Source organism: Elgaria multicarinata, chromosome 3 (assembly GCF_023053635.1).
Source record: "Elgaria multicarinata webbii isolate HBS135686 ecotype San Diego chromosome 3, rElgMul1.1.pri, whole genome shotgun sequence".
Taxonomy (NCBI): Eukaryota; Metazoa; Chordata; class Lepidosauria; order Squamata; family Anguidae; genus Elgaria; species Elgaria multicarinata.
In genome coordinates, this window is record NC_086173.1 from 87,951,312 (window position 1) to 87,978,278 (window position 26,967).

At 42.6% G+C, this 26,967-nt stretch overlaps 1 protein-coding gene across 2 annotated transcripts in view; it reads right to left on the bottom strand.

Annotated features, from left to right (window-relative positions):
- Positions 1 to 26,386, bottom strand: part of MGAT4B (alpha-1,3-mannosyl-glycoprotein 4-beta-N-acetylglucosaminyltransferase B) — a 110,248-nt gene extending 83,862 nt beyond the window's left edge. For both annotated transcript variants that reach the window (XM_063120846.1, XM_063120847.1), the window contains exon 1: positions 25,948 to 26,386. In XM_063120846.1, coding sequence (XP_062976916.1) covers positions 25,948 to 26,044 — 97 coding nt within the window. In that variant the 5' untranslated portion in view covers positions 26,045 to 26,386. The remainder of the gene's footprint in view (positions 1 to 25,947) is intronic.
- Positions 26,387 to 26,967: the final 581 nt, after the last annotated feature.

Genomic DNA, 26,967 nt, shown 5'->3' on the forward strand with positions numbered 1-26,967 from the left:
AGTGGGGCCAGTTGGCATGGGCCTACGATTTTGAGGGGACCTACTCCGAGTCCCCCTGGGCAAAGTTGCTTGATTTTTCTGTTGTTGATGAATTTGCCCAAAGAAAAGCATGTAAAGCATTTCTGAATGTGAAGAAGTGATGTCTTATATACATCTTGAATAAAAGTGATTGCCATTACCTTTTTTATAAATCGTTCTAATTCATATGTATTTAGAACTGATTAAAAAATACTTAATGAGCAGTTTGAAATGGGGCCTACATTTCCCATCTGGCCTGGGCCTATTACCAGCTTTGCCCGGCCCTGATGACACCTGCTGAAATACCCTTTTCTAGCCAACTGTTAAAGATACAGGAGCCATGTCCTCCTTTTCCTATGGTCACCCTATTGAAATACATCTCTTAAGGCTTAGTCACCGACAGTAAGAGCTTTAAGCTACAATTGGCTAGTGTTACTGCTCCCCAGTTTTGCCTTTGGCCTCACCCATCACTGGAATGTGCCCCGTCTGGTGCTTCTCTGAAAATCAATTCGCCTCGAGCTAAATGAGGTTACCCACCCCTGGGCTATAGACAGAGATGGATATATATAAGCCAGTACTGTCATACCGTGTGACCAAAACACAGAACCTGGCATGGGACAATGAAGAAAAGATGTTTGGGTTTCAATGGATTCTGTTTACTTATCCTGAACAATGTAAATTGCTGAAGCCTGGGACATAGTTCATACACTCTTATTCAGAACACAACATGCTGCCATTGTGCATTTACAGCAAGGGCAAAACCTGCCTTCCAGCCTTGACATTGACTGAGTTTGGATGATCATTGGAGGAAAAAAGCCACCGTGGCTTCTTTTCCCTGCCCCATGCTTGCAGCCTGTGCCCCTGCCATTTCTCTAATTAACCACACCGTGGTGCAGATTATCGTGTCATCTCAATTCAGCGAGGTGCATGGTAAAGGTGGCTTCGAAACCACCCCATAGCCCCTAAAACAACCCATAATTTGCAGGGTGGTTTGGAAGCCACCCCCACTGCACACCTCACCAGGTTTGGACAACATGATAACTTGCATCACAGTGCGGGTAATTAGGGAAATGGCGAGTACCCAAGCAGCATGAGAGGGCAGGAAAAAGAAGCCACCATGGCTTCTCCACTGATCATTCAAACTTGGTCAGTGGGTACTTAGGGCCCATCACAGATCCCAAAGGAAAGTACCTTTATCTTACTGTACTTCCTCCCCGCACCCTGTGTGTCCTTGCAATAGACAGGCTTAAAACTACAATGCCACAGTGATGGGCATTTTGCTAGATCTGAATAGCAGCAATGTAATCCAGCAGATATTGAGCTAGACATGAACCTGGGAAGACTAGGTGGAGGTCACACCTCTGGTATGGACTCAGTAGGCAAGTTTCCACGTCAGGCCAAACCACCCTGTGAATAACCCACCATGGGTCGGTTGGTTGCTTGCTAGCCCAATAGATGATTGGGTGCTCTGCAGCTTGCCAATGGTTCTCTCCCCCCCTTCCCCGCCACTTAGTCCTCCCACTGGTTCCTGGCATGTATCCCAGGTTCCTTTGCAGCAGAACTTCTTGTTTGCATTTATACACTGCCTTTTTGCCAAGGCACCCAAGGCAGTTTACAGGTTTTAAAATATAAAAACAAATACAAAATATAAAACAACAGGGTTCTTTCTGGCTGCTTTTCTTCTGCCTTCACTCAGAGTACCTAGGTTTTGTAGCCTCAAAGGAGGTGAGGAAGGGGCTACCCAAGGATTCTCTCAGGCTGAATGGTCTCGCTATTTACTGTTTTACTCTGTACAGCACCATGTACATTGATGGTGCTATATATAATAATAATAATAATAATAATAATAATAATAATAATAATAATAATAATAATAATATGGCCCTTTCATGAATCAATGCTACAAGCTCCCTGACCTGGGCTTCTTCACTTTTACACAAGATGCCCAAAGTCAAATGCTGTATTCTATCAGCATCTACCTCCAAGTCTAGAACTCTAGACTTGAAGCATTCAACAGGGATAAAGATTTATTTTCTCATCCTATGCCTGTTTTCTTGGAAGTAAATGACACCACATTCACTGGGACATATTCTCATGTACATTTATGCACAGGGCTGTATAACATGAGGTCTAAATGGCCATGTCGTGTTCTATAACAGAACACCACTTTTGATATGTAGGGAGTAAGACCCCAAGCCTATTTTGAATGGAACAACACAACATTTCAAAATATCCATTCTATATTTGCTTGACACTGCTGGGTAGCAATTACACTATTAGTTTTATGAAGATCAAGTCGCTTTAGGTTTTTGGTTGTTGTTGTTGTCTTTTCTTTTTCCATTTTCCTCAACAAAAAAGATGAAGGTCTGGTAAAATGGCATTTACCACTATCTGTTTCAAAACTAATTTTCAGTAATGACACTGCAAATCTTGCTTAACAGATAGATCTGTTATAAACATAACAAACTATGCAAGCATGATAATTAAAATGAATTATTTCAATGATAACCTCCTGCAGCTAGAGATGCTGGAGAAATATGAGACAGGATAAAATGAATTTGGATTGGTAAGAATCCGGCCTTGGAATCCACTGCAGACTGGCCTCCCCAGGCTGTGTGGACTTCCGGATTGAGTGTGTGTGTGTGTGTGTGTGTGTGTGTGTGTGTGTGTTTTACTACCTTGAATTTTATGCAAATTCATTTGCAGGAAAATACTGAGCCATATGCCTTGCTGGAAAATATACACAGGGAAAAGTGGAATGGAATGGGGAACAATACACATAATGGAGGTGGGGGGGAATCAAATCTGTCTAGGAACAGACGTTGGAATAAACAACACTGTACAACCCACAGAACAGATTTTACTCAATCCGTACACCCCTAGCTGCAACCAGATATTGTAGTTAGTTAATTGGTGAAAGATCATTGGTAAGGCAGAAGAGAACGCAAGAACAACTCCAGAACTGCCAGCTCCCAATTTAGTTTAGCTCTCCAAAAAAAAAAAAAAAATTGAAAGCATGAAACCACACCATAAAAAACAACTGCAACAATATACCAAAGCAAAAACAAAACAATTCAGTCACCCACCTGAATTTAGTTCTGCACTTCTGGTGTATAGGATTGTAGCCTTAAAGTAGATTTAGGGTGCAATCCTGTGCATGTTTAGATAGAAAAAAGTCCTACAACTTCCAGCTGACTGGGGAGAGTTGGAAATTACAGGGATCTTTTTCTGTCTAAGCATGCATAAGGTTGTACCATTAAAGTAGGGCTGTTTGCGTTCTAGTTGTTTAATCAGTTGCCTTTAAACCAATTCATTAATTTAAATAAAATATCCATAATGCTAAAACTTCAATAGGATTCTCAAATACTTTGAAAAATGGATTATTAAAAGTAATGTAAGATAAAATTTAACAAAAAAAAAAGCTACTGTCCACTGCTAACTTTAATATTTTCTTTTTTCACTTCTGATTTACAGGAACGTAATCAGAACCAAAGTAAAAGTTCATCCTTAGTCTCATGCAGCTTTCTTTCTCACTGCCTATGGCTCCGTCTTCCTGTCCCAACGTTAAATAGTCTCACACCCATAGCAGACAGCAGAAGCTAGAAAAGATATAAAATGCCTATGGGATCTGATGTTGATGGCAGCAAAACTGGAAAAATAGCCAGAATCCAGGGAGCTTTAACTTTCTCATATTCTAATAACAGATGGACGGGAGCCAGCTGGGGACCTGGGTGGCATTGAATCCCTACATTGTGATTGATATTACTACTAAAAGCAACAGGATTTAAAACATCTGGTCTAAACAAGGGTTTGGCAAAGATTCCAAAAATAACAGAATATAGGATAAGATCTAAAGGGTGGGAAATCAAACTATGAATCAGATGGAGCAGAGGCTGGGATTTTTGAGGAAGTGAGGAATAGTGGGAGGAACAGAAAGCAGAGAGGGCAAGACAGAACAATGGAAAGGGATGCAAGAGAGGAAACATACAGGAAGACAACTCCAGTAGAGAGACTGTTCCCTGAACAATGGGAAATAAAGAAAAGAGTGTGGTGTTAAGCCAAGAAACAAACAAACAAACAACAACTAAAATAAGATGAAAATCAGGAGAGAGATACTAATAAAGGTAGTCAAAGAGGCTCCAGCAAAAATCTCATTCTGAATGCACTGACATTAGTTGAATAATTTATGGCAACTATTTCTTTGTAGTATACAATTACTTTAAGAAATTTAAATACCATTCAGAAAATTAAATATGGAATGAATGTCTTAATATTTATATTCTGTTCAACCTGACATTTCTGCTCAGTATTTTTAGAGAAAAATACAGTCCACAAGGGTAGTTGTGTAGAAGAAACAAAGGATAATGAAATAGAATAAAAAGAACAATGCAGGCGCAACTACAGTTTTATAGCTTAACTTTAGTATTAAGGAGAAACAAGATCGTGAAGACAATAGTTAAAGGGGGGTTGCAAAGGTGAGGGTTACACTCCTACACACTCCTACACATAAACACACACTGACTAAGTTCTCACAACACAATAACCTAAACTCAAGGATTGAGTATGTGTTGCTTGTGGGTTGTCCTTGAACCATCAGTTGCTGTTGAAACATGGGCTATTGTGTTGTCTGAACCCAGCTGCAATAATAAAAACCATGCTTTGTTAATCACAAAGAACCCACAGTTCCCAACCCAACAACAAACCATGGATTCTCTTAATGAGTTATTTATGTGGGTTATCATACTGTGGGAACCCAGTGTGGAGTTTCAAGCAAAAGGTACAATCCGTCTTTTATTCATTTTCATAGATTGCTTCCATGCTCAGAGCTGCTGAGGAACTGTTTTCTGCAATCAGAAGGAAGCAGAGTTAAAATGGCAGCTCAACATGACACTTAATACAGTGCTATAGTCCTCTTAAAAAAATCCAGCAATGCCTCTCCCCATTGACAAGGTCCCTTTATATTTATTCAGAATGAAGTCCCATTCCTCAAAGTCCTGCTTTTTCCTGCAGTTACCAATTAAGGAGCAGTTGTAGGGACAAGTGGGGGCTTTGCTTCCACCTTGACCCTGTCCTATGAAGTAGCTCATTAGTTGCTTCCTGTTCAATTGTACTGACCAGAGCATTCCTGAACTGCCTTTAATCAATCAATTCCAGTTCCCTGTGGTAGCAGCGGCTAATAGGTGACAGACAGACTTTTCTAAGTTTTTGCACGTGATCCGGGTCACTCAAATGTTTGTCAATGCATGTAATACTAACTTACATGGGTTTTTACGGTTTTATTGTTTTATTCTTTTAATTTCAGTTATTTATTTATTTTTATTACATTTTTATACCGCCCAATAGCCAAAGCTCCCTGGGCGGTTCAGTTAAGGTTTTTTATTAGAATTATTGTATTTATTCCATTTTTGTAAACTCCTGACCTATTTTATCTCATCTACAGCATTTCATTAGAAAGCGCTATAAATAAATTTGTATTATTAACTAATCAGCATCTAATCTCCTCTTGAGTGGCATACAGCTCAGTGACACAGAGCATGCAGAAACCTAGTGAAGCCTATTGTTACGTAGCAATGTTATCCTTTTCCCTTCAAGCCTTCACAGTTATTTGGAAGCTTTTCAAACAGCATTGCACATGACAGCTGTAAACTATCAAAAATAAAATGGTCTGCAATGACATCCAGAATGGTTTGCAATACAACAAAAGATCAAGAGTCACTACTCCCAGTGAACACTGTCCTTTTGTCATATGGGTCTATGGCAACTCACTGATACAACAGTGACTCAATTCTATAACCCCATAGTCACTCTTTCCTAAACGCAGAATGAAAATTCTCTAGAAAAGACTTTGTTTTTTAACAACTAAACTGTGCAACAATAACCACAGCAGACCCCTGGTCAAACACTATGGATGCAATACTCTCCCCTCCAGCTAATACATAAAATCATTTGGCATTTTACTCCTCCTCTCTCCAAGAGCAAATGCGCATCAGATTATAAATCTGTTTACCATTGAGTGTACACTCAACAGGGAGCTTCAGCCAACCATGACTAGCTACCCTTGCAAAAACGTCCTTGTCACACTCTCACTTTACATTTTTAATTGACTGTGTGCCGAAAAAAGAACATAAGAAGAGCCATGTTGGATCACACCAAGGGTCCATCAAGTCCAGCATTCTGTTCACACAAAGGCCAACAGGCTGCCCACAGGGAACTCACAAGCAGGACATTTTATTTATTTCTTTATTTATTTATTTATTTATTGCATTTCTATACCGCCCAATAGCCAAAGCTCTCTGGGCAGTTTACAAAATTAAGACAATTCAAGTATAAAACAACAGTATAAAACCATAATATAAAATACAATATAAAAGCACAACCAAGATAAAAACAGCAGCAATGCAACTATGCACTGGGTGAAGAGGTACTTCCTTTAATCTGTCCTGAGACGCCCACCAATCAGCTCCATGGGATGACCCGGGGTTCAAATATTATGAGAGAGGGAGAAAAATATCTCCATATCCACTTTCTCTACACCATGCATAATTTTGTACACTTCTATCATGTCTCGCCTCACTTGCTTTTTCTCTAAGCTAAACAGTCCCAGATGTTCTGACCTTTCCTCATAGGGGAGCTGCTCCAGACACTTGATCAATTAGTTGTGTGAAGTGGCCCAAAAGCATGTGAATCAAACCTTTATAAATGAACCAGTTGGTTACCCAGATTTGGATGCTTTGCACCTGCATGTCACACAAAAAGCCACTTTCATTAATGCCCACCTCTATACCAATTATTTTTGTTGCTTATTTATTTTCCCTGGCATTTCAAGGCTGCTAGGAAGCCCTCTTTTTTCATTTTACCTTCCCAGTATTAACACCAGTAGTAAATAAATATTTGTACTGCTATAACATTTCAGTTTAAGCTTAGCATTAGCTTAAAAGAATCCTTGAAAATGATTGTCATGCAACTATTCTGTCTGTTACACAACATTCACTTTGTGAATCATGGAGCAAAAGGGGAAGGATAGGGAAAGATTATTTGTTTTCAAAGAACTGGTTTTACAAATTTGTGTTAAATTTAGCTTAATAATACAAATGTGTTGCAGGAATCTAATCTCTGGCTCATGCATTTTCCATTACAATGCAACATTTCATCTGGGGATTCCTTCACCAGATTCTTTCTGGGAAGGGAAAGCATTACAGAATTGGCTGCAAATATCCCTATGGGAAGAGAAAGCAATAGGGAAGATAGGTTATTGTATTAGCAACCAGCCAGCATACAATTCCAAAAAAGGAACAACAGTCACTCTGTACATATTACATATCACTATTTCCTCTCCTTTATTCTACCTATTGACTGCACCCATACTAACACAGAATATATAAGCACTTGGGGGCATGAATTCTCCATTCTACAGAACTCCTTTCACACAGGGATTGTTGGTCAGTCAGGAACATCAATCTGGTATTGTGCTTATGTTACAGGACCACAATCTCTATAAATAAGAATTAGTAAAGTCTTCAACATCAGCTGAAGGATTTTGAAAATGGCAGAATGGGTAGAAACGTTATGCATCATTGCAGCATATTCAAAGATCCTAAAGAAAAGAAGCTGGGCATGGTGACCCATAGTTCCTGGAAATAGGCAGGGGGAACAGTGTAACAACATGCCAAGTTTGTTTCCATGGGAATTTGGAGAAAAGGCCATTTGTCTAAATCCACCCAATGTACGCTGACTTTCTGCAGTTGCTGTGCATTGAGAATGAAGTGTAATTAGTTCATCTAAAAGGGGTTCAATACATCAAGGACTCCATAGCCAATGCTCAATAAGTTTTTTGGCAACTTCTTTAAGAAACCGTGATTACAAATTCATTTTTTCCACCAAACCCCTCCAAACTACTTCCACTAGATGTGCAATGCATCAAGTGGAACATGATTATAAAACAATGTGCTGGGTGGTAGAGGAGGAAGTGTCCATCTGAACACTAGTTAACAATCGTTCACATTTCAAAACTTGTAGACAGCAAGCTATGATTTAGGAAAATGTCAGAGCTGGTTCCCATGTAAGCTGACTTCCATTGTTGTTGGTTTTCTTCCACATATACCTTACATGCTCTTAGGCATTGTGCATCACCACGGCCATATATATTTATATCAATGCATGGTCCTTTCCATAAGCAAGCTACTCACATGCTAACAGTTTTCACAAAGACAACGTTGCACACTCTTATATGAGAAATAGTTATTTTGAGGGCACCACTACCCAGAGAGGCCCGTTTGTTGGGCGTACATGAAAGGGATTTCTCCCGTGTTGCTCCCAAGCTGTGGAATGCACTCCCTCGAGAACTAAGATTGACTGCCACTCTTTCTTAGAATGGGTGTGAAGATGCATCTAGCCTTATAAACTAAGTAGTTGTTTTAACATTTTACTGCTTTTAATGTTCTTATTTTTATTGTTTTAACATTTTATCGTTTTAAATTGCTGTACACCACTTCTTCTTCTTCTTTTTTAGCAAATCAGACAGTATGGAAATATTTAGATCATCATCATCAGTTCTCTTCATGGCAGACACACAAATCAACATTCTCTTCTACCTAGATAGTAAACACTTGATTATGAAAGTCATGCCATTATCACTGCAATGCTATGTGAGACTGCTTTGGAAAACAGGCAGGAAACTTCAGCTGGTCCAAAATATGGCAGTGAGAGTACTAACAAGAACTGGCCATGTTCCTGCTGATGCTTTGTGATCTGCACTGGCTTCCAGTCAGTTTCCAGGCTCTATTCAAAGTGCTGGTATTAACCGTCAAAGCCCTAAACTGCTAGGGGCCGAGTGACCTGAAAGATTGTCTCCTCCCAGATCCTACAATCACCTTTAGAGGCCTTTCTCTAGGTGCTCCCAACAAATGGGGTGAGACAGGTGGTTATTTAAGGAGATGGCATTTTAAATGTTATCTCCCTATCTGTAGAATTCCCTCCACAGAGAGGCTAAGTTGGCGCCTACGTTGTAGTCTTTTTGGCCACAGGTGAATGTCTTTTTATTTTCTCAGGATTTTTAGTCCTTCGGTTTTTAAGTCTTGTTTTTACACTGATACTACTTTCTACTTTTTAGTCTGGCTTTATTGTGTTTTAAACTTTTATAATGTGTTTACAATTTTGTTTTTGTTTTGTGAACTGCCCACAAAGCTTCAGCTATTAGGCAGTATAAAAATATAATAAAATCCATATATTCCTCACAACACAAAGAGATAACTCTACATATATTCAGCAATTTCTTTGCCTCCCTACTAAATGCTAAGAGCTTTTCATATTCAGGATGAGCATTTGACTACATCTTTCTTAATCATATCTGTAGTTGCTTTTAGTTCAAAAAGCTTTACGGATGATACCAAAACACTAAAGGTCAACTGTCAGCAGACCAAACGAACAACACCAGTCGCTTCCTCCCCCTGGTCCTTGCCATGCTCTAGAAAGGGGCTGCTCCACCTGAAATGTGAGAAAATGAGTTATGAAAGAGTTGGTTTTAAGCCCAAATTAGTGAAACCCAACTCCAAGACAGATTGTCACATATTGTAAGTCAACATTCACATGGAGGTTTTGGCAAACAATACCATGATTTGGTTCTCATGATCACCATGGCGGCTTGCTTAAACTGTGGTGCATAATGGGTGCCATCCGTTTAATTACCCGCCTGTGTGTGGCTTGTCATGTTGCCTGAACCAGGTTGGCATGGCTTGCCTGAGGGGGAAACAACCCTCAAATAGCCATGGCCTGTTGTTGGGTTATTTGAGGTTTGTTTCCCCCTCAAACAAGCCACGCCCAAGCAGGTGATTATGTCCAACATACTCCACAGCTTAAACACGCCATTGTGGCTTTTTAAAGCCACAGTGGCCTTAGCTAGACCTAGCAGTCTAGTGGGACAGAGGGGTGAAGATCTTGCGATTTTTTAATTCTGAGATCTCCCCCTCTGTTCCCACCAGGCACGCAATGACCTGAGATGGAGAGGCGTCGCGCCCACCTTTTGTTTGTTTGTTAAAGGGACAGCAGCGCACGAACAGTCATGCGCAAAAGGTAAGTGATTTTTTAAAAATAATTACTTTCCCCGCTCCCCCCACCCCACCTCCTGAGGAGCTCTGTGCCCTGTGCGCGGGTTCTGGCTCCTCCCGAGGAACCACGAGGAGCCAGGACAAACGGCAGTGCCCAGCCACATGTTGCACGGTCTCGGGCTCTGCCCAAGACTGCGGAAAAACAGGGCCTAAAGGGTAGGGTGAGATCCCGGGGCAAGGAAGGGATCATCCCTCCGTGATCCTAGGATCTCCTGTGCATCATGTGGATGCACAGGGATGATCCCGGGGATCGCCCCAGGATAAAGCCCCGTCTAGCTAGGGCCAGAGATCATGCAAACTGGGCCCATGATGAGGATGTTTGCCAAAAGTATTTGTGCCCTGAAGAGCCAGCCTACACACTCAGCAAAATAAATAATTCTGGGACTAAGCCACTGCAATTGAAAGAGTGCATTTTTTAAGCTTCCCCATGTCAAAACACACACACACACACACCCAGGATGAACCAGCAAATAAAGAAGAACAGTAGGATAGAAAACGATCATGTCATTTTTTAATGTGTAGCGATCAACGCTTAATTTATTGCCAAATTTTGGAAAGCACAACTTTTCAGATATGCTCTCAAGGAAGATATTAGCCACTTGAAAGATGCAGCAAACAAACAATGCGTTTGTCTAACACTGCTATAGATTCTTTGAAGAATCAACCTAAATGAACCCTTTGGCCTTATCCAAATCAATTTAAAGTAAATTAAGAATAGACAAGGAGCTCTGAAATAATGACCTGAAATTCATGCTTCATGCCTCAGCATCTAAAGCACCATTCGCAGACTGATGGTGCTAAATAATAAAAATAGTTTATCAGTGTTTCAGCTGTCTGGCTGTAATAAGGAGATAATGATCTTTGCACAGTGCCACAGAAATGCTCAAAATAAAAATACATTGGCTCTCAGAAAATACAGCAAATTTGTGAGATGGAGACAAGTAAGCATTAGATATGCCTCGCCTAGCAACACAGTTCATGTATTTGTACAGCTATTTCAATATAGGGAACTACAGATGACTGCAATCAGAATACAACACACATGTAGCAAAACTAATCAAGAAGGCCTTTGCCTAATTTTGGTATCCCTAACAGGCGGAGGAGGTTGCAAGTGACAGGAGGCTCCAAGAGCTTGCTCCCAAGGCTGGAATTCACTGGGGAGCTGCAGCTGGCTCCACAGGTCTGAGGAACGAACTTTGTGGAAATATTTCAGCACCACCATTGAGCAGCCAGGGACAGATTTTTTTAAAATAACAAGTCTGAAGGCCCTCCCTCATCCTAGAAATGCTTCATTTCAGATCTGGAGCACATGTGAGGCTTTCCTCTTCACCCCAAATGGGCCAGGTGGGAGGGAATCCTTAAGTTGTTATGTGGGCACTGTGTCATGATGCCCAGGCCCATCACACAACTCCTGGGGGTGTTGGCCCTGGGGGTGTCAAGGAGGATCCAGAGGTGGGGTGGGAGTTCCAACAAAGAGCACTATGGTCCCAGCTGTTCGAGCCACTTTAGGCAGCATTTCATTTGGGGAACTAGACTTTGGCTGTGCCTCAGGGGATATTGAGTCCCCAAGTCCCTCTGTCTGGGGTGTTTTGTTGCTGCTGCTGCTTCCGCAAGAGACACAACACATTACTTTCTAGGATGGCTCTTTAAACTTGTAGGGTTTATATACAGAAAGTCTGGTTGAGAAAAGATTGCCTCTGAGGCTTCCTCATAAGCTCCTTAGAAAGCTCCAGTTAGACTTGCTGCAATTGTTTATGATGCTGAGGGATGCTGAGCACCAGGAGAACCACTTCACTGCAAATTCCCCAGACAAGACTTTACAGCAGGACTGGTGAACCTCTTTTAGCCCAAAAGCCAAATTCAATTTTGAAGCGGAGAGCAGAGGGCGGGGGGGGGGGGGAGCTGCATTTCAGTGGTGGGCAGGGATGAAGGCAGGGACCAAAAGCAAAAAGGGCAGGACTGAAATACCATTATATTTTAGGTTAAAACCAGAAGTAATTGTACTATAAAGTTTACAGTAACACAAAAGGACAGATCCCCATAATTGGTTCTGGAAAGTCAAGATTAAAATACCTATTCCACAACAGGGGAGGCTGAAATATTCATTACAAGGAATAACCTACAATCTTATATTAAACACTGAATCCTGACAACAAGGTCTGTTTCAACAAGCCTTGTAGTATGAAGGAATTGTTATCATTCACATCATATGCTACTTGTCTATTTTTCTAGCCAGGATGCATTTTGATAGGATCACTACACTGAGCTTCTTCCCGTCACTTTGCCTCATGCTACTTTCCTATAATAGGGCCGAGCAGCTTCCTCTTCCTTCACACACTGAATAAAGAGGAAGTAACCAAAGACCACATGGCCCATTGAAGTGGATGTTTTTACTGCACTGCTTTCCCTGCACACAGCAGGAAATGGCGGCACATTTCGCTGTAGGAGGGAAATCAGATTTTCCAGGGTCTTAACAGAAAAGCGACCAGGAGGAGCGGGAGGCATACGGAAGGTGGCCAGCATCCTGAAAAGGACCTGCAAAAATCCGTGAGTGCCCAGTACAAACGCACATTTGATGATCTTCACTATCTGAAGAATGGTGTTTTATTGAGATTTCACAATTAACACTTCTTTCCATCACAAAATGGGGTGTTCTAGAAAGTATCACCTTTGTTCAGTTCTTTTGATTTCTCTGACCCCCTCCCCAATATCTTTCTAATGATGACAGGGATGCTTTCGGGTGGATTCCTGCATTGAGCAGGGGATTGGACTCGATGGCCTTGTAGGCCCCTTCCAACGCTGCTATTCTATGATTCTATGACAGGGACTCCATATGAGAATTTCACATGGAAAAAGAGTGTTGGTAAAATAGGGTGACCATATGAAAAGGACAGGGCTCCTGTATCTTTAACAGTAATATAGGAAAGGGAATTTCAGCAGGTGTCAATTGAAGTGGGTGAAATTCCCTCTTTATCACAACAGTTAAAGCTACACTAGCTATAGTAGAGTGGCCAGATACAAAAGAGGGCAGGGCTTCTGCAGCTTTAACTGTTGTGATGAAGAGGGAATTTCACCCTCTTCAATTGACACCTGCTGAAATTCCCTTTTCTACATTACTGTTAAAGATACAGGAGCCCTGTCCTCCTTTTCATATGGTCACCCTAGATAAAAGGTCATAGGGAGGAAGCAGCAGCCAGGCACCGGAGAGCCCCTCCCTCCTGCTACCAACTGTCTCTGCAGATGCCACCAGTGAGGGAGGAAGCAGCAGCCAGGCACCTCTCCACCGTGCCTGGGTCCAGCTCCAGCTGAGAACGCCCTCCCTCCTGCTGTCAACTGTAACTGCTGAACTTTCCAACTAAGATTGTAGTGCCTGAGTTTGCTTTCCTTTTCCCCCTCCTCCTCCCTCCCAATCCCCTTTCCTTTTGTGTCATGTCTTTTAGATTGTAAGCCTGTGGGCAGGGACTGTCAAGAAATACTTTTGTAAGCCACCGTGAGAGCCTTTTTTGGCTGAATGGCGGCATAAAAATCCTTAAATAAATAAATAAATAAATATTCTTATTGTGAACTGCCCAGAGAGCTTCAGCTATTGGGCGGTATAAAAATGTAATAAATAAATAAATAAATTATTGCTAGAAACTAAAAAAAAGGAGCAATTGACCTCAGCACTCTCTCTTTTCTCATTAAAATCCCAATATGCCTATTACTCTGGTTTGGCCAACCTGAAGAGGGAATAAAAAGCAAGGTTTTTATTCTTAGTGAAAACAGGCTGTTAATGCAGTATAGGAACCATAAAAGGTTTTTTAATTCATTCAACAGGTATTCCCTACAGTGATGATGAGCCACAGAAAAGCCTCTTTGCAAAGATGACATTGACTGAAAAAGTTAAGTGCAGTTAATCAAACACCATGCATGCAGTAAATCTAATTTTACTGCAGAAGAGTAGACGATACCTTCGTAACTCAATCTGTCACTCCACAAATACAGGGAGCAACAAGCAGCAGAAAAACCCTCCTTGTAATAGCTCTGAATTGGAATGTTAAAACAAAACAAACCTCAGTCATTCTCCTTCTCCATATTTCTAGTATATGAGGTGAAAAATGAAGAAAAAATGAGAGACAGATGTTGCCATTATCACAAGTCAACTCATTTTCCATGGATTTCAGTGGAATTTTGTTTTCAAGCGAAGTCTGTTTGGAAATGCAGCCTTAGCCAGGTCACGAAATCAGAGAATGAGAATGTCAACAACCTGCCCCATGCTTTATATTAAGTGATGTGTAATTGTGTTAATCCTTCATTAACTGGATACAGTGGAGGTAAATTCATTTTATCCACTACAAGAGGTAGCCTATGCAAAAAGCAGATGTAGTCATTGACAGCTGTAGCACATGATTACCAGCTTGTGACAGTACTAAGCCTGGACATGGTAAGCAGAGCACATTCTGTTTGAACTGGATGCCTAATGCAGGTGAATTATTTGCTGAATTTTCTTTCAGAATCACTGACAGGGAGTTACTCCTTTGTGGGAAGTGGTTGCCACAACGGTACACAGTGGTTCATGGGTTTAATTGTTACCTGGTCACCACAGCATTTTTCCATCTCAGGATCATCATTCAAACCTGTCACTACAGTCAGCAGGCAGAAGTCAGTGCTGCCTGGTAGCCCATTAAATAAATGCCTTCAGTCCACTTCCTAATGAACAGGTTTCGACTGTAGAAACCACAACTCTGCTTCCTCCTTACGCTCAGCATATGAAAAAGCCCAATGACTCACTGTTTTCATCCTGTTTTTGTCCAGCCAATTTTTAGGTGGTAACTGACAAAACAGGCTTTAAAGATCATTGTACCTCTACACTGCAAAACCCATACTGAAATGTCACTGGTTTCCTTTTAAATGCTTCAGCACATATCTCCCCACTGCCTTATCCTTTCCATGGTGGGCAGATCCCCAAAAAGCTATTGTAATTTATTATAAACCGCAATTTATACTGCCATGAATGAAGCAGGCCTTTGGTAAGGGTGGGAAAGGCACTGACAGAGAGGCTGAGCTGCCCTAACATCACTGAGAATGGCAGGTAGATGGCTTTTTGGTTGCGGTTATTGTAAAGGCCTCTGGCTGTTCTGGTTCTAGAGAGAGGCAGGGAGAGAAGTCCTAGTGAAGGAAATGTTTTATCTCATTTTTATACTGCCCAATAGCCAAGGCTCTCTGGGCAGTTTACAATTAAAACCCAAACATACAAATCAAGATTTAAAACTTTAAAAATATCATATAAAACCATAAGTTATAGTCCAGGAAAAGCCTGTCTAAAAAGATATGTTTTTAGGAGGCATTCAAAGGCTGTTACATTTTCTGCCTCCAGAACTGCATGAGGGAGGGTTTTCCAGGGGGTGGGGGCTGCTACAGAGAAGGCCCAGCACTAAGATTCCTCATGGCGACATTTTGTTGGTCTTGGAATGACGAGCAGGACCTCCTCTGACAATTGTAAATGTTGTCTAGGTGTATATAAGGGAGGGCGGTCTGCTAGGTAACTTGGTCGCAAGTCATTTAGGGCTTTATAAGATAATTATTATGATGATCATTATTATTATTATTATTATTATTATTATTATTATTATTATTTATAAGATAACACATAACTTTGTACATGGCTCAGTAGCTAACAGGCAGGCAGAGCAGTTCTTTTAGCACAGGTGTTATATGGGCAGAACTAGGAGTCCCTGTGAGCACCCTAGCTGCTGTGTTCTGCTCTAGCTGTAGCTTCTGAACCACACACATTGGTAGCTCCACATAGAGCGTGTTACATTAGTCTAGTCACCAGGTTACCAGTGCATAAATGACCATGGCTTGGCTATCCCTATCAAGGAACAGGCATAGCTGGCATACCAACCAAAGTTGATAATGGGTGCTCCAGGCCACCAAAGCCACCTGGGTCTCCAGTGACAAAGATGGATCCAGGAACATCCCCAAATGATGGACCTGCTCCTTCAGAGGGATTGCAACCCCATCAAGAACAGGCAAACACCCCAATTCCTGGACCTAGGAACCACCAACCCAGAGAATCTCTGTCTTATTGGGATTCAGCCTCAGTTTATTAGCCTTCATCCAAGCCATGACTGTACTCAGGCACTGGTTCAGAATGTGCACGGCCTCTCCCAATTCAGATGTTACAGAGAAATAGAGCTGGGTATCATCAGCATACTGGTGACACCTTGCCCCAAATCTCCTGATGACCACTCCCAACGGCTTCATATAATAGTGGGGACAAGAGTGGGCACACCACAGTTCAGCTGCCATGAGGCTGAAGTGCAGTCACCCAATGCTATTCTCTGGAACTGACCCCACAAGTAGGAGTCGAACCACTGTAGAACAGTGTCTCCGACTCCCAACTCACGATGGCAGCCCAGGAGGATACTATGGTCAATGGTATCAAAAGCTGCTGAGCAATCAAGAGGAAGTAACAGGGTCACACTCCCCCTGTCTCTCTCCCGAAGAAGGTTATCCATCAGGGCGACCAAGGCCGATTCCATCCCAAAACCAGGCCTGAATCCAGACTGGAGTAGGAAAAGATAGGAAAACATGGGCCTATGGAAGCAGAAGCTAAGATCTAAGAAGGAAAGGGCTAAAGGGAAGCAAGGGCACTGGGGAACTTTGCGTTGGAAGAGGAAAACTGAGAGAGGGCAAAGAGGTGATGTACATGACCAGGAGGACAGGAATCACATATGGATTTGGAATAACCAAACAATTTTTTGACTGCAATCCTCCAATCCTATGTACTAGCGGCAAATTCATTCCCTGAGTGTAGATCCTTAGTGTAGCCAAAATGGCACAATCCATGCACAAAAGGTAGGTGTCATCAGGGGAACCAAAAGGTTTGCAGCAAGAAAGTACATATTTAGGGCAGGGGGAAACACTGAGGGAAATACAAGCAACTGAAAACCAGCCCAATGAGGACTAAATATGCTTAGTGGGCACAGAATGCTGGCTGACAGTTGTGGGAAAAGATGGAAAATTGGGGAATGGAGTAATCTGGAAAAGGGCTTTACTTGCTGGCTGGAACCCTCAGAAGCACTACACAATGCCACAAGGTCCTACTTGCAATGGGTTATTGCTAGCCTCTCTGGGTACTTCCAGATGAAACTTTTATCCTGCAATTGCCCTGCCTCATTTACATAATTTTATAGGAGGTCCAGATATCTTCATCTTCCATTTGTGCCACTGGGAAACTAGCTGCACAATGCCTTTTGACTGTTAGCATTAGGAGCAGGAAGCACCCTTCATCATGGATATATTGCTGATGTTTTTGGATTGTTTAAGAGTTTTATGGGCAGCTGGTTTGCAGATATTTCATGTTGTTTCATGATTTATATTGTAAACTGTTTCAGCAAAAGTGAAGCTGCATTAAAACATTAAAATAAACAAACAGAAATCTTGGTTGCATCATGAACCAGAACCCATTTTTGCATCAGAAGGCAAGCCCTGAAGCATCATGGACCCTGAAATGGTGAAGACGAATGGGCTCATAGACACTTCTCCTGGTGTCTGCCAGGTTCAAGAAGCATGCTGAAAAGAGAAGGGCTGCTTTCCAGAACCATCTTTATTTGGGTCCAATAAAATGGTTTTGTAGCTCAGATCTCATCTCAGCCTATAACTTATGTTCTAGGGCAAGTTACCATTTTTTTTTAATCTCACCCGTCTGCCTTCTGGAACATGAATATTTTGTGACCAGCCACGCCCACAATGGCAGCCATTTTATAAATCAACAAGTCCCCATGGCAACTATTTTGTGAGAGTGCTCACAACACTCTCTCAAAATTCCAAGTATGCCCACTGCCCCAAAAAGATTAGGTAGCCCTGGTGTAGCATTTTCAGGGGGTTGAAGAGCCAGGAAAATCCACCTCCACCTGCCCAGGTGAACATGCCTAGTTCTCGATCCAACCCATAACACAGATCTCTGTTATTTGTAAACAGTCAAATATAAATGTTAGAAAGATTTATGTCATTAGATAAGGGAGAGGAAGAGCTTTTTTTATGTAACTACATGAAGTAAGAGAAATAATTAGCAGTTTACTTAAAAAGAAACTGCAGAAAAGTCTCTTTCTTTCATCTGGATCATCTCATTGCAATACATGTGCTTACCTCTTGTGTTATTTCTTTTTTAAATAGAAATCATATTTCATTGCCTTTTGTGCTCATGGCACATATAACCACACATCCATTTTTAGTGTCTAAAAGAGCAGAAGGACTAAGCAGAGCATATGCAATATTTTCAAGAACAGGATCTATATAGCAGTAGCTTCCAATAAAAATTTCTTCGCTGATATCAGTCCCCAAATCTCTTTATCTGAAGCTCTGTAGGGAGATGATTTTAATGGGATTTAAACCACAGTCGAAAGAACCTTTCAGTTGATGAGTAATGCAAGAGAAGCAAGTAAAGGCATCACAAAGCCAAAACCCATTATATAGCAGTAACAAAGACACATTGTTTAAATGGGTAGGGGGAAGGAAAATAACCTCCAGACAGATGGATGATGTGGCCCTAATGACTTTTAAAGTGCAGAAACTAGCAGCAAAAGTAGACACTGAGTTAATAAAGAGACGAAACAGTGTCCAAAGCAGATCGTCCATTAGCTTTGCCAGACTAATACTAATTGCCAGAGTAATACTAATATTCCTTTACGCAGTTGCTTGCAAGAGTAGTTTGACAGAGGCTAACGTTAGCAAAGCTGCCCCAAACCTAACTCTCAAAACAGCACTACCAGCTCATACCTGCAACTGTCAATTAACAATATAGCCCTTTTGTTATTGAGCATTATGATGACATAGTGCTCCATAACACAGACAAAGCTGGAGAAAGTAATTGTGAACGATGTCCCTTCCTCAACTTTTCTAGTCTGTTATAGAATATAACATGATGGATAATTTATTTATTTATTACATTTTTATACTGCCCAATAGCCGAAACTCTCTGGGCGGTTCACAACCGCCTGGTAGACTCACTCTGCCACCAGTGACTCCAACTATTGTAATTATTTTGTAACTGAACTTTTCTAATATTTATTCCTAATGTGGCCAATGTAAAAAGGAAATAACAGATTAGTATTTTATCACCAGTGGTATTCAACTGTTTATATAAACCCCTGGTTGAGAAGTGGAACAACAGATTTCACCAGGTTGAAATGGGGGAACTTATCAAGCATCCACCACACCTAGAAGGTCCAGCTCCTTGGCCCAGACTACATTCCACTAAAAAGGAAAACATTTTACAGCAGTGAGTGACAAGATAGGAAATTGATACCAATGCACTGCCAGAAGATGTAAGATGCAACATGACAGAAAAATCTAATCCTGGCTGTGTAGGCCAATATCTCATGGAAGTAGAAAAATAATTTGAACCATATTGTTGGTCATTCTTAGAAACTAAATAGTTTAGCCATCCAGCTTGCTTAGACATGAACTGAGAATTCAGCTAATAGAAGCTTGACAAACTGATGGATACATGGCAAAAAGAAACTCAAGTGTCCAGCCAAGATGACTGAGGATGGTGAGATTTGGCACAGGTATAAAAAACACATCTCCACATTTTTTAAAGTATTAGGCTTTCTAGACAGGAGTAAAAACTGCCTCTTATTCAGTTTAGCAGTATCTAAAAAGAAGCCTTAAGTACTCCAAGGATTGGTTCCTACATGGCCAAGGCAGTCCACATTAAGAGCGCAGCTGTGTTCCAGTGAGTTATGGATGCTTTCTAAGTTCCGGTGGGGGGGGGGGTTGTATTCAATGTTCGTCCTACTTAGAGTAGACCCAATGAAATGAATGGGTCTTAAGTTAGAACATTAGATATAACCCATTGGATACAGTCATAAGTTTCTATGTACTTAGAGATGTGAAAGCCCAGAAACCCCCTGGAAACATTTGGGGGGGGGGAGGGAATTGAGATTTCCCCCAAAGGCTTTTCTTGTTTTTTCTGAAAAATTGAAAAAATTGGGGAAAAAATGAAGAAAAAATGGATTATGGAATGTTTTCTTTAGCATGATGAATAAAATGTTTAAGATAAAGTGTTCATATATTTACTTCTCCAAATGATTTCTAAAAACTATGTGCAGTATCAGATTATTACAATTTCTGTGCAATGAGGACAACCAAGTCCTAGGTTGCAAACTGAGACTACAACTCTCAAATGCAAGTTCAAGATGCATTTCTGCCTCTAAGGGGCACTGCCATTGAAGCAGAGACTGAAACCGTAGTGATAGCTATAGCTCAAAAAATGAGTCTGATTAAATTTAATGCATGTTCATTGAATCGTGGTCCTCCCTTTTTCTTAGTTCATTTTATAGACTTTGTGCTTTATAGACACAGTGAAGGACTAGCACAGACATAAATAATTTTCTTTGTTACTAATGTTGATGGTCTCTTCTGGTTGTTGTTGTTTTTAAAAAAATTGCCTGATCCTCATAAACTGGCAAAAACAAAGAGGTTCCTTACAGTTCAGGTATTCCTTAAAGTTCTGAAGCTTATAGCTCCATTTGTTACCAAAAAAAAAAAAGTAAAAATTTAAAATAATAATTTCAATTTGTAATAATTGCTTGAATACACTGTACTTTTAATATACCAAATGTGATAATTTTATGCCAAAACAACTTGTACATAATTACATTTTATGTTCCTAAAGTAACAAAGTGACTTTCAATCTGTAAAAAGTGCTAATATTGCTTCCCCCCCCCCAATTTTTCTGATAATTTCTATTTTCAAAAAAAAAAAAAAAAAAAAAAAAAACCACCAGGAAATAACTGGGGTTTTTCCATGGCTTCAAAATTTCTAGAAATTTTACATCTCTACTAAGTTTTAACTACTGATCCGGTTCACACATAACGGCTAACTATGGATTGTTTAATCCATAGTTAGTTGTGGCCACATGGAAGTGAGCGAGCATTCTGCCTCCCACATGCTCATCACTTCCACTTTCTTAAATAACCCAGGAACACCCCTGCTCCTAGATTATGATTGTTACATCTGAACCTGGAAACTCTGGGTTGTTTGGGGGTTTCTAGATTCAGACATAACGATAACAACCTAGGAATGAGGCATTCTTCAGTTGTTTAGGAAAGCAGAAGCAAGCAAGCAGACAGGAACCAGCATGCTCACTCTCTCATGCACACTCACAGACAACCAATAGTTTATTGGTCACTAAGTCCTCCTCCATTTGTCATTAGGTGTTTGTTTTAATTATCATAGTCCTCTCACATAAAAGACTGGTTTATGTATTACAAATATTAATTTCAGGATCAGTGAAGGAACCGGTGGAAAAATCTTTCACAACTAGAGATGTATGGACTATGTAAAATCCGGTCCGTCTTTGTTACTTGGATTGTGCAGTGTCATTCATTCCTGCATCCATTCACAGACGGATTCAATTCTTTTCAGTTATGCAGAAAAATAGGCAAATAATTCTGTAAGAAAGTTTGCAACAATTTACACAATTTATGTTAGTATGTAACATTTAGCGTATCCTTTCACCATTCTATTCAACTTTTACTTGTGTATATTTTCCAGCATGGCATATGTCTCAGCAGAGACTTGCACATTTTCCTATGAATTAATTTGCGTAAATTTCGGGAAAGTAAAATAATATATGCATCTGGACATCTGCAGATGCCATGTGGCCTGGGGAAGCCATTCCACAGGGGATTCTGCAAGTCAGATTCTTAGAAATCCGGACTCATTTTAGTCCATCTCGAATTTCTCCAACACGCCTACTCTCAACTTTCAGGAGTTAATAGAGTTGTAATAGTTTTGAAAAAGCCTGGAGTATTTGCTACTTTGGAAATCATAGCTTCGTCAAGGCAAACTTGTTCTGCAGCCCTTAGCAGACATATGGGAAACAGGTATAGCCATTAGGTGGAGGGGGTTGGTTGCTGAACTGAGTAAGATGTGTTTCACAATCAGTTTGATATTCTCTCCGTAATTTAACTTGATAGAAAACTTGATATAACTTATGCTGCACTTCTTTTTTCTGAAAAAAACCACATTGCAAAATTATAACTGTATGAACACAAGAGAGAACTGACACTTGTGGCCATATGTGGAAAATTTCTTAGGCTTTTTGACATTAGATAACTATATGTTTCCACTGAAACAGAATTTGATAGTGTTACAATGTAGTCCTAAGGCTTAGAAGTGTTTAGAACACACTATTTATTATGAAGTATCACAGGGACTGGCAATGTGGACATCTCCCCCCCTATGCCTGCAAAGTGCCTGCTGATACTGGTGGGGCTTTACATTTTTATTTTATTTTAAAAATGGGTGACTAGGAGCACTACAAAGCCACCTACCATCTTTATCCCTCAGAAAGCCACTGGGGATGAAAGATGTCAGGCAGCTGGAGACCAGAGACTCACTCTGAAGTGCCCCCAGCTACCTAAGGAGATGGGAGAACGAGGGAAGGAAGGAACATAGTCCACTACCTGAAAAGGGGAGGTTTAGTGATGGCAGAAGGCAACTAGAGGAGGGTGGGGAATGATCCAATGGAGTGGGAGGAAGCAGGGAAACTGGGATAGAGGGGACCCAATGGGATGGGAGGAGGAAGCCAGGACACTGAAAATGGCGTGGGGTGGTTGGTTGGGGGGAATTGGGAGGCTGAAGCTGAGATGGGGAAGCCTGTGAGAATAACAGGAGAGTTAAGGAGGCCTGCAGAGTGACTGGAAAAGCGGGAGAAATGGGCTGGTGGAGGTTGTGTGTGTTTTGGCTGTGGAGTATGTGAGTAAAAGATGGCAGGGGTGGGGTGATCCTGAAACAGAGGGAGGGAGAATGTGTGTTGGAGTGGTGATCCTGAACGGGAGAAAGAAAGGTATGTCTGAGGTGACTGAATCTTGTGTGCTGGGAGTGCTGAGAGAGGAGGTGTGTGGGTGTTGGGAAGATTAGGAAGAAACTGTGGGTTAAAAGGAGTGGGTTTGTGTTTCATGACTCAGAACATGCACTTTTGCCATGCATTCAGGACTTGACTTTTTGCCTCGCCAGTTTACCTTTCTGTGAAATTGGTGTTTTGTGACTGGCTGTACCCCAGCATGGCAGGCATTTGGAGAATGGGCACCCCCATGAGAGTCAGTTTGTAATGGTACTCAGGACACTTTCTCAAAATGCCCACAAAATGTGTCCACCAGCTGAAAAGAATGGTGACCCCTGCAGTATCACAAAACACATTATTCTAATAGCATATCTGGCTGATACAATAGGATCGTGATACCAGAGCACCTCAGCTATTAAGCTTCCATCATGACAGTCAACAGATGCATTTCTTAAGACAATTGCCCTATTCCTATGAGCTACTGAGCTCCATCACGGGGGGGGGGGGGTTAACACGCTCCCTACCTCACTTCTCTGCCTGTGTTTTCCTTACTCAAGTTACTTATCTTTCAAAAGAGGAAGTACACAATTAGCATGAGGCCCATTGAGTCCGCTGTTCAAAAGGTGCTGGTTCTCCTGCACATAGCAGGAGAGAGCAGCAATTCCGAGTTTTAAAAAAATCAGACTTAAAGATAGTTTTTTTTGTTGCGCAAGGAAGGCCAGAAGGCGCACAGGAGGCAGACAATGTCATGTGAGGGACCTGAACAAACTACGTGAGTGTCCAGTAACGAACGTGCAAAAAACACTTGTTAGGTGGAGCTCACTGTGTCAGCACTTATGCAGATAAGGGAATTGACCCTGGGCGCAGCAGCAGAAATTGCTAAAGCATTTGCACCGCCACCAGCCACTACTGCCAGATATGGTGTAAATACAAGGCCGTTATACAGAACAGGAAAAAACAGAATATGTCCAGAGTGATCAGGGCCTGAGCTGGACACATCTCACACACTATCCCAAAAACTATTTTTACCACCTCAGAGTACAAAACATTAGCATCAATTTTATTATTTTTTGCTTACTGCTGAAATTCTCTGTTTCCCCTTATCAGCCACCCCAGCAATAGTAGGTACAAACTTTGGCCCAAGCCCTTATCTCAATGCAAGTCATTCTTTGCTCTGCAACTATCTTACATATCTACAGAAACAAAACTCACAGTAAAAAGTTCTATGGGAAAAAGGAAAGTTATTTTCAGGCTGGTTTTATCTATGAATATCCTGCTTTTATTGAAAACCCTTTCCAGGCTGGATTTTATTCTTTGGGTACATGTGCAGTGACAGGTAAGTTCCTTGTAAAGAAAGGCATTTATTTATTTATTACAGTCCTTCATATGTGACAAAATACTTTTTCCTATATGGAGATTAATTTCTGTGTTTTGAAAAAATAATGTATGAAGTGGCCCTGAGAGAGAGAGAGAGAGGGGGGGGGAATGTAATTAAGCAGACAGTGGTGCAAAGGTATTTCATACTCCCATGTTAGGAAGCTTCCCTGTTGCATACACCTTAGAATGAAAAAGACACCTGAATCACTATTCAATACATTTATATGTATGTTTTTTCCAACATGAATTAATCAATCTTCAGTTCTCAAAGAGGAATGTTCAATGCAGCCCTAGAACACCGTATTAACATGCTTCAAACATGGTCCATCCCCTTAACTTGCCTGCCTTCACATGCCACTGTCATCACTTTGCCAAAACATATGGATAGGAACAAATAGGCTTTTCTTCTCATTGCTTTAGGGAGGCTCACAATTACAACACGTTAATACATTTGAACTAACTGTATTTTAAAAATACACAAACAGCAAGGATGAGATCTCAGAGAAACACTGTAGTTGGATACAGCCACCCACTAATACAAGGAAAGGGGGAAGAGACATCATTTGTGTAAAAACATACACAAGACCAAAACAAACCAGGAATATCATTCATCGGTTTGATAAGCATTTGGCCACCTAATAATTTTAAGCCAATGCAAAAGTCACTGCTGGTAATGATGCAATATCCAGCTAAGCCAGTGTCCCCAAACAACAGGCAGCTTTTATATGGAAAGTCTATAAAATCTCAGGACAAGGCTGGAGAACCTTTGTTCACTTGAGTGGTATAAAGTTCAGGGACACCTTGAACAAGAGGGGAAAGGTTATATGCTTTGTATGGCCGCTTTATCTAAAGCCCAAAGTTAAAAGCAAGGCATGCAACACTAGGAGTTGTAGATACTCTATTGGATAAATATTAGCACAAAGAGGGGTGCTACCAGGCACAAAAGTGTGCGGGGGGGACACACAACAAGTAGCTGTTCCAGGGTGTGCGGGGGGGGGGACACAACAAGTACCTGTTCCAGGGAGGCAATCAAGAGGACAGATTTTGCTACACTTTCTGCCTGCAGCAGTCCGCAAATTAGGGCTGGGCGCGGGTGAACGGTGGGTGTCGGGGTGAGGAGTCGTTGATTTCGACTTTGTACAGAGAACACAGTGGATCTCATCTCACCCATAATTGGCTCTTTTGGTGTCAGGAGAACAGATACTCGAAATGACGGATTGAAAAACAGACAAATTGCATTGTTGGCAGTGCGAAGAACTGGAATAGGAGGCAGCGCTCAGTGTCAAGAGATCGGGGGTGGGGGTGGGGGTGGGGGGGAATGTCAGGTGGAGGGATTCAAGAAACAAGCACGCTCGGAATAAGGCTCAGTAGGCAGCCAGAGGTAGAGTTCCGAATGTGGGTCGTCTCCCCTGATGCAGCCGGAGGAAGGGAGCCCCCCGGCTGGCGGCGGGGTCTGGGGGTCTCCGGGGGTGGGATGTTCCAGATCCCCCTCTGGAGGGTGGGGGCCGCTGCCTCTCCATCCCCTCCGCCGGGCCAGGCGCAGTGCGCAAGGCGGGCAGCCGGGCGCGCTCCTCCCTTCGCCGGCAGGCTCCGAGCGAGCCCCTCGCTTACCTTTGTGCCCGCCGAAGGCCCCGTACCAGGAGAGCGAGAAGAGCGCGCAGAGGCAGCCGAGCAGCAGCGTGAGGAAGGTGCCATTGCGGAGCCTCATGTCCTCCGTCTCCTCGGCGATGGCTGCGGCTGGAGAGGCCGCATGTCCCGGGCGCGTCGCGGCGGCCTCAGCCTCCCGGGCCCCGGCGAGGAGCGGAGGCGGCAGGGGCTGCCCGTGCCCAGGCGGGCGGGAGGGACTCACCACCGCCTCCGCCGCCGCCTCCCCCGCCTCCGCCTTCTTCTTCTTCTCCTGCGCCTCCGCCCGCTGCCCTCATGCACTGGCCGCGCCCCACCGGGCCGCCGGCTCCAGCGGGCAGCAGGGGCTGCTCTCGTCGCCGTTTGCCTTTCCCCGGGCCTGGAGCACAGAGGGGGCTGCTGTGCCGCCGCCGCCGCCGCCGAGGAAGGGAAGGGGCGGAGATGGCACCACCGTGTTAAAGGAGCCGCGCGCGCGCCTCTCGCCAGGCTGCCCGCCCGCCGCCAGCAGCAGCAGCCCCTGAGCGAGGGGGTGCATGGCGACAGACACGTGCGAGCGGACGCGGGCACGCCGGCTGGCCGGCTGGCTGGCGTGTGTAATCGGGGCCGAGGAAGAGCGGCTCGCAGCCGTTTGCGGGCGACGGACGTGGGGCCTGGATTGGGCTGAGCCGCTGCCGGAGTGGGATGCTTACCGGGTAGCTCCCCGGGATTCAAGCATATAGCTGGGCCACCTGACCTCGCCCAGGCAGCAGAGGCTCCCTCCAATAAGAGGGAGAAGGAAGCTCTGCATCCTGAACGCCCCGAGAACCTCCTGACCCGATCCCCTACGCACGAAGAAGAGAAGGACGCTGGAAAACGCGGGGCAAACCACTTCCACGCTGCCGCTACGAGCACGGTTTCGCGCTCAGGCCTTGTCCACACGTGCATCTTAAAACACAAGAGAGAGAACAGCCACAAGGGGTGACTTGCATGTGTGAGTGCAGTATCACAGCTACCAAAAACCACTTCTCG